The 8,534-nt window shown below is 34.7% G+C and overlaps 1 protein-coding gene across 1 annotated transcript; it reads right to left on the bottom strand.

The window, feature by feature from the left end:
* Window positions 1-438: 438 nt before the first annotated feature.
* LOC132277867 (receptor-like protein 35) lies at window positions 439-4,183 on the bottom strand. Its single transcript, XM_059779710.1, has 2 exons — window positions 3,834-4,183; window positions 439-961 (listed from the first exon to the last, which is right to left on the bottom strand). The coding sequence occupies exons 1-2, from the start codon at window positions 4,181-4,183 to the stop codon at window positions 439-441; spliced, it is 873 nt and encodes a 290-aa protein (XP_059635693.1).
* Between the last annotated feature and the right edge of the window lie 4,351 nt (window positions 4,184-8,534).

Raw genomic sequence — 8,534 nt, 5'->3', positions numbered from 1 at the left:
TACACCCAAAATCTCCCACACACTAACTAATACTGATAACTCACTCAATTGATGAGATGATTTTCGGATGATCTGGAATGCATGGGAGACATGGCTATTTATAACCAAAGAAAGCCAACTTATGCTTGATGATCAAGCATAAGCCTTGTTAATCACACATGGGGCTGCTTAGTGACCACTCAAAATACTTGTTGGGCACACATTCTTGGAGCCTAAGAATCTTGATGACATCATGGGTGATGCAAGCCTCAAATTGAGCCAAAATGTTCAACAGTTCCAACCAAGATTCAACACCTTTAACATTGTCAAGTTGCCGATTTCTCTAGGTATGCTGCCAGTAAAGTTATTGTTAGACATTGATAGATGTTGGAGTTCCCTACACTTGTATAAACCAGATGGAATTTGGCCATGCAGTTGATTAGAAAAAAGGCAGAGTCGCTAAAGCAAAGAAATTTGAGTGCACATGTCTATTGGGAGACTATCAGAAAGGTTGTTTGATGTGAGATCAATTACTTGCAGTGAAGACATGTTAAATATAGCAGATGGTATGGAGCCCGTAAGCTTGTTAAAATTCAAGTCTAACACTTTCAGGTTGGACAGATTACCAGTTTCTTGTGAAATATTACCATGAAGAGAATTGTAGTTTATGTTCAACATCTCTAGCTTTGAAATGTTGAATATTGATGGTGGAATGGTACCTGTGAAACTATTATTAAATAGAAACAAATGTTGAAGTTTTGATAAGATCCCAAACCATGATGGTACCTCTCCACTAAAGTTGTTGTATTGTAAATCGATCTCTAGTAATCGATCCAAACTAGCCAACTCTTTGGGTATATGACCGTTGAAACCTTTGTAACTAATGTCAAGAGATGTGAGAAATGAGAGGTTCCCAAGATGTAGAGCGATGGTGCCACTGAGACCCATATCAAAGAGATTCAAAGCTGTAACCCTTTGGTTGCTGAGACCACAGGAGACACCAGTCCAGTTGCAAATTGAGGTAATGGTGGACCAGTTTTTGTGAAACGAGAGTTACGCGGGATGCGAAAATTGTTAGTTGATTTCAATGGTGATTAGCTCATTAATGACCTAGATCTGATTATTAGGTCAACTTGTTTAATTTACGATTGATTAGATTATTTGACCAATTTAAACATCCACAATCACAAATATAAGAATAGTAAAGCAAGTTAGAGTTAGAGAGATTGCACCAGGATTTTTAGCGAGGAAACCCCAGTTGATAAAATATGTCAACTGTTATGAGAAAAACCTCGTGGACTGTGTAGTCTAAAGTAAACCAATCCACTATGCTTGAAACAAAGTATACCGAACTTTAACTCTGGCTCACACCCAATCGTTCTACACCACACCAACCGCTGAAAGTCTTTTGGCTTTGCGACTCCCCGTCCAATAGCAACTTGATCTCAGGCTTACACTTGATATTTGTAAAAGAGTAGCAAGTAGATCGACAGCACTTCACGAATGCTCCAACCCTTTCAAAGTGTGATTGTGTTTACTTCTCTTCTTCAAGATCTGAACTCGATTGTAGAAGAATTAAATCCTGTTGATCATCTGAAATATCTGAATCTTCAATACAGCTCCAATTCTGATGAGATAGAGAACACTACAACTAAATCACTCATTAATATATATGTGTGCTCTCAAAAATAAATTCAAAATAATTAGATTTGATTTTCTGAATTTTTCTCTCTCTAAAGGCTTTTTTTAAATATAGAATTGATTTTCCCTAAAGGCCTCACTCAACCAATGTATATGACATGGTTTATATAGAGTTTTTAAAGTCCTAATCCCTCATAAAATATGATAAATTTCGTGCATAGGACTTGGAAGAAAGTTGGAATTGAAAAGGAAACTTTCAGCAAAAGGGAAACTAAAATCCAAGTGCTGCTAGAAGACCTTGAACCGGTTCAGCCATCTTGAACCGGTTCAAGATGGACAGTACTGAATCCCACGGATTCTTGAATCGGTTCAGCCATCTTGAACTAGTTCAAGATGGACAGTCTTGAAAATTTGTAATATTTTGCAATTATTTTTGTTTCGAACCTTCCAGAAACCGTCCTAACTGTTCTCACTACCTCTCAACCTTCTTAGAGCATCTTTCTCATTATCTCAGAGTGTAGTAATGAACACTTGACTTTCTTCTTCAAATCCGCATCCGATCGTCAATCTTCGAAAATTTTGGAACCAAAAAATTACAACTCAATCAGACTTGTTTTGACAACGAAATAAGCCAATTATAAAATATATATCTCATAATCTCCCCCTTTGACAATTTCGTGACAAAACCCTAAAAACAATTCAACAATCTACCCAAGCAGAAAAGTAAATTACAGTGATTATTAAAGGAAAATAAAACGTGAAAATTTTCTTGAAACCTCAGAAAACTTCAACACATGTAGCAACCTGTAATTTGCACATTAGCTTAAACACAACTACTCGTAAAGCTTAATCAAGAAAATAAACACAAGCATAAATTAGCAAAGCTAATAATGCTTGAATGTCAATGCAATGTAATGCAATGAACAATAGTACTCCCCCTTAATGCAAAAAGTATCTCTCCCCCTGAATGAGAAGTACCTCCACTCTTTCCCCCTTTTTGTCACAAATTAACAAGGTTCTCAAGGAATAAAAATCCTAGAAGGAGGAAGCAACCAACCATATAAATCTTGTAAATTGAAACCAATGAGATTGTAGACTCCACAAGATTATATGTATCAACATAAATAACCAAGATCAATTCAATTAAGTTCCACAAACTTAGTAAGTGTAGTAAAATCACCACCAAGTTCCAAAAACATATGATATGTCAATTATTCAGATTTCAGATAATAAATCAATGATATCACATATCCTTAGAAATCAAATAATCAACATGTGTAAAAGACATTATTTTTTTTTTTTTTTATCTCTCTTTGTGCTCCATTTTTTTTCTTTTTGCATATTGGCAACTTTCACGCTTATAGGCAGCTCTTTCCCTTATTCTCATTTGTTTTGAGTCAAGGTAGCTTTCGGACAATTCCCAAAGGTAGCCTTTTCCAGCTCACATTTTTCTAAACAACAAATATTTCCTTTCTATTTCAAAATTTTTCATTCCAAGCTGTTTTTCAATTTTCTTTTATGTTCACTCTTTTGGTTTAAAACACATAAATCAAGTTTAAATTCTAAGACAATGATCAATCATATAAATACTATCTTTGACCAAAACAATGACATCTCAAGTAAATGTACTATCAATGATTCATTTAGTATACGAAAAAAAGTAAGTAAAACCAACTTCAACAAATCATAGCCATTTTATGCTTTCCACAAATAATCCATGTGTCATGAAACTTTTGGTGTTCAACATACTCAATCAATATGGTTTGCTTATCTTCCCAAAAACATAATCTAGACTCTCAAGATATGCATGAAGATCCTTTCTAGACTATGTCTTTGCAATGCATCTAATCAAGACAACAGACACCAATAAATTTCCTAAAATGAGAAAACTTAGGAGCATCTAATGGTTTAGTGAAAATATCAGCCAAATTCTGATCGGTATGCACTTTTTCCAAAGACAAGACATTTTGTTCAACAAGTTCCCTAAGAAAATGATGTCGAATGTCAATGTGCTTAGTCCTAGAATGCAAAATTGGATTCTTTGAAATATTAATTGTACTAGTATTATCACAAAAGATAGAAATAGTACCTTGATCGACTCCATAATCCAGTAGCATTTGTTCATCCAAAGCAATTGTGTGCAACAATTTCCAGCAGCAATGTATTCAGCCTCATAAGATAATAAAGATATGTAACTTTGCTTCTTACTGTACCATGAAACAAGATTAGTACCAACATAGAAACAACCACCTGAATTACTCTTTCTATCATCCTTATTTCCAGCCCAATCAACATCAGTATAGCCTGCAATCTCAGAGTTAGACTTAGAAGAATAACGCAATCCATAATTCAATGTACTATTGACATAACGAATAATGCGCTTGACTGCAAGAATGTGTTGTTCTCTAGGATCAGCTTGATACCTAGCACAAACACCTATACTAAATGAAATATCTGGCCTAGTTGCTTCCAAATATAATAAACTACCAATCATACTCCTATACAAGAAATGATCAACCTTATTAGGATCAGAGTCTCTATCCAATTTTGATGAAGTACTCATAGGAGTTTGAATATGCTTTGAATCTTTCATACCAAACTTCTTAACTAGCTCCTTTGCATACTTTGATTGAGATATGAAAATTCTATCATCAAGTTATTTCACTTGGAAACCTAGAAAGAAAGTCAGTTCCCCAACCATGTTCATTTCAAAAGTTTTACTCATATCTTTAGAAAAAGTATGAACAAGGTTATCACATGTAGCACCAAAAACAATATCATCCACATATATTTGAGCAACAATAAAATCTTTTCCTTTCCTAAAAATAAACAATGTTTTATCTGCTCCTCCTCTCCTGAAGCCCTTGTGTAATAAATAAGAAGTCAACTTCTCATACCATGCTATAGGTGCTTGCTTTAAACCATAAAGAGCCTTTTTAAGATGCAAAACAAAATCAAGATCATGTGGATCAATAAAACCTTTTGGTTGTGCTACATAAACTTCTTCCTGCAAAATACCATTTAGAAAAGCACTTTTAACATCCATTTGAAACAATTTGAATTTAAAGTGACATGCAAGAGCAAAAAGAAGTCGAATAGATTCAAGTCTAGCAACAAGTGTAAAAGTCTTATCAAAATCAATTCCTTCAACTTGAGTGTATCCTTGTGTAACTAATCAAGCTTTATTTCTCATCACAAGACTATGTTCATCAAGTTTATTTTTAAAAATCCATTTGGTCCCTATGTGTGATACCCCTGGATCTCCGGATGCGGGTTGGCCAGGCCCACGCCCGATTACCCGAGGATATCAAATCAATTAGCAATAATCGAACACAGAATACAATTAAAACAAATGAGATAAATAAAATTTGCTGAAATGAAAACTAAAAATGATAATCCAATAATTGAAACCTCAGAATAAATAATTTCATTGATAAATAAACTATTCTGTTACAACTGATCCTCCACGAATACAAATCGTTCTCCAAATTATACAACTTGGGAATCCATCTAGTGGTCCCCTAAAATATCCCACTGAACTCAAATGACTGGAAATAAAACCAAAGCCTAAAATATAAAACAAAGTCCTGCAGCATCGGTGGAGTGAAATGATTGTATCTGCTCAGACAATCCAGCTCTAAGACTGGAACTAACGAACACCTGTAAAAATAAGAGTGGGTCAGGTCCACATGCAAATTCTTCTCTAACTACAATCCAAACAGTGACCCGATACGCAGACACACCCTAGATATCTCAACAATAACTATCCAGTCCATACATATATATATATATATATATATATATATCCACACTAAGGGACATTCACTGGACTACAGTAGGGGTCTCAACCTGAATAGAAGGTAACATGCGAAAACGCACCCAAAGGTGGGCATGAGTACCTAGACCTAACAGGGTACACCTCAACCTACAATAGCCAGCGACGCATCCATTGCATATACGCACCCTAACCAATGAATCTGAAACTCAAGCTCATCTCGTGGTACCATAAATATATATATAAAGTCCGTCCAAAACCAGGGTATGTAGTTAAAATATTTATTAAACTGACATACAATAAACCAACTAGTTAGTCACTCAACTTATTCAGTTGATATGACTTAACTACCATCCATTAATCCAGGAAGTCATCCAACTTAGTTGCAGTTGATCTGACTTTGTCATAATTAGGATTCAATATCTTTCAATCCATTCTGTTAATCCATTAGGTTAGGTTTATGCATTTTGAGCTAAACCGTCCCTAATATGTTACCGTCCCATACCGGTGCATACAATCCTCCATATCCATGTAAATTACAAAACATAAATAATAGGCTAGTAATTTACAGTCTAAAACCAATATCCAAATCATTGCAAAAATATGTTTAAAATTTCAGCAATTTATATCCGAGCACTTAACCATATAGTTGTAAGAAATGCTTTAATAAATCAATGACTAACATCCAGAGCATGCATAGATCTAATTTAATATATCAATGACTCTATCATGCATTTAAATAAATTTTATAATCATATTATAGTCCGATACATTGCTAAAATAATTGCAGAAGATTGATTAATGCTTTAGCAATTTCAAACCAAGCATTAATCCATATAGTTGCATAAAGGATTTAATACTTCAACAATTAGCCTCCAAAGCATGTATAGATCAACTTCAATACATCAATGACCCTATAATGCATTTAGAACAATTTTCCAAACATAATAGATCCCACTGGAAAATCCAAAAATAAGCTTAAGCATTTAAATCATCATCCATCCATTAACCGTATATAATGTGCATAAATTTTATACGGTTTGTTCCGTTAATTTAGAATTAAACTTTAATCAATTTAGGGTCTTAATAACACCCAAAATTCATTCCTTAGTCCCTCTGTAAAGTTCCAAATCCACTCAAATAGTCTCCATGCTCCAACAGTGTTAAACAGTACGTAGAAAAACTAAAAAAAAATAAAAATTAGAATGTAAAATTGAAAATGGAGCCTGCTCCAAATTTTGGGAGCAGGCTCTTTCAGCCTAGAGCCGGCTCTAGGAGTCCTTGGAGTCAGCTCTACTTGTGTAGGAGTCGGCTCTACTTGTGTAGGAGCCGGCTCCCACATCCATGGAGCCGGCTCTCACCTCCTTTGAGAGCCTTCGTCCTCGTTCTGCTCCATTTCAATCCGTCTGCTCCCTCTCTGATCAATTCCTACCACTCTATTGGGTTCTAAAACTAATCTTAGGAGTCTTAATTGAGTCTAGAAGCATCCCCAAGGTTGTTTACAATAACTGGGACCATTACAGAGGTTAGATTTAGCCATTAAACTATCATGTTTACAGTACGAAACTTAAGCTAACTTGCAACGTCCATTCCATTCCAACTCCTCTGTTCCTCTTCACCCCTGAACCTAAAGATCTTATATCATCATAGTAACATCCCCATGATTTATTTACAGAGGTTAAAGGCAATTACAGAAACTAAAATTGTTTAACAACATAACATGCTTAAAACAGAAAACTGATCAAGACTTGAAACAAGCTTGCACGCATTATATCAGAATCAAATTTAACACGTAAAGATCATCAGTATATTATATAGCAAGCATGTAAGTTCTGATTTAATAATTAATTAAACCCTAGAGATTGTTTAGGTGCACAGAACACAAGCCAGAGGGAAGGAGGAAGAGAAGAACTTGCCTGTGATTTCAGTAATGAAATCTCGGCGTCGTCTCTAAGTTTCTGGCAACTGCTAACTTCCTTCAAGCCTCCTATGGGTTTGACTTAATCCACCACAACCCTCCCTTGATCCTCTCTATTCTTCTCCTTGGTAGCTCTTATGATTTCCTCTGTTCTCTCAACTCTATCTTTGTTCTGTTTTATTTCCACTGTGCCGTGAATAAGGTTCTCCCAACCCTCAGTAAAAACTCATACACATATATATAGGCACTTAGAAAACCCTAATTAAACTAGAGCTAAGACAGAAACCCTAATCAAACTAGAGTCGGCCGATAAAATCCTAATTATAAACATATATAACAGATACCTATATGACGTCCCAATAAAACCCTAATCTTAAATAAAGAAATGAAAACAAATAATTAAATTAAAACAGTAAATCAAAGAATTAAAACTACATCATTTAAATCAACTTACCAAATAAACCAATTCAATTAAATTACACAATTAAATCAAATAATGAAAGAAAACAATTAAACACCCAAGCAACTAGTCACATAAAAATGAAATAAAAATAATTGAAATTCCAATTTTATCCTTTTTGAAACTAGGGGTATTACACTATGATATTAATATCACTAGGTCGAGGCACTAGTTCCTAAACATCATTCTTCATAAATTAAAGCAATTCTTCTTGCATAGCCATAAGCCAATCAGAACTTTGAAGGGCTTTATCAACATTCTTAGGTTCAAACTGAGCCATGTGACATGAGTGAACAATATCATCTATAATGCATGAGTTTCCTACATCATCACGGACTGTACTCCTAGTACTATGTTTATCCCATAGACCTATCACATTGTCAATTGGATGACTCAATCTAACTCTAGAATTACTAGATGTGGGAATATCTAGAGATGGTGTAGGAATTCCTATAGGTTCATCAGTGGTAACCTCTAATTCCTCATCCTCATCGTCTTCACCCTTTACACTTTTATCCTCAACTCTTTCTTCTTCTTGAATTGCAGGTTCTTTCCTTTCTCCTACAATTTCAAAATTAGTTTCTTCTTCATCAAGTTGAGAAGAGATTATCTTAGATTTTGTATCATCAAAAACCACATTTATAGACTCCATGACCACTTTGGTTCTAAGATTAAAAACCCTATAAGCCCGACTGATTTGTGAATAACCCAAAAATACACCTTCATCACTTCTAGAGTCAAATTTTCCTAAGTGTTCCCTA

The sequence above is a fragment of the Cornus florida genome, unplaced genomic scaffold (genome assembly GCF_030987335.1).
Source record: "Cornus florida cultivar Cherokee Brave unplaced genomic scaffold, ASM3098733v1 CherokeeBrave_3.0.0_Hap2_Chr10, whole genome shotgun sequence".
In the NCBI taxonomy this organism is placed as follows: Eukaryota; Viridiplantae; Streptophyta; class Magnoliopsida; order Cornales; family Cornaceae; genus Cornus; species Cornus florida.
This window is presented reverse-complemented; position numbering and strand designations above follow the sequence as displayed.

Excerpts from the sequence above, each read along its gene's own strand:
- LOC132277867 (XM_059779710.1), bottom strand. The coding sequence starts at position 4,183 with ATGAGTACTTCATCAAAATTGGATAGAGACTCTGATCCTAATAAGGTT. Across the intron at positions 962-3,833 it reads GGTACTAATCTTGTTTCATG|CAACCAAAGGGTTACAGCTT; the intron begins GTACAGTAAGAA and ends CTGTGGTCTCAG.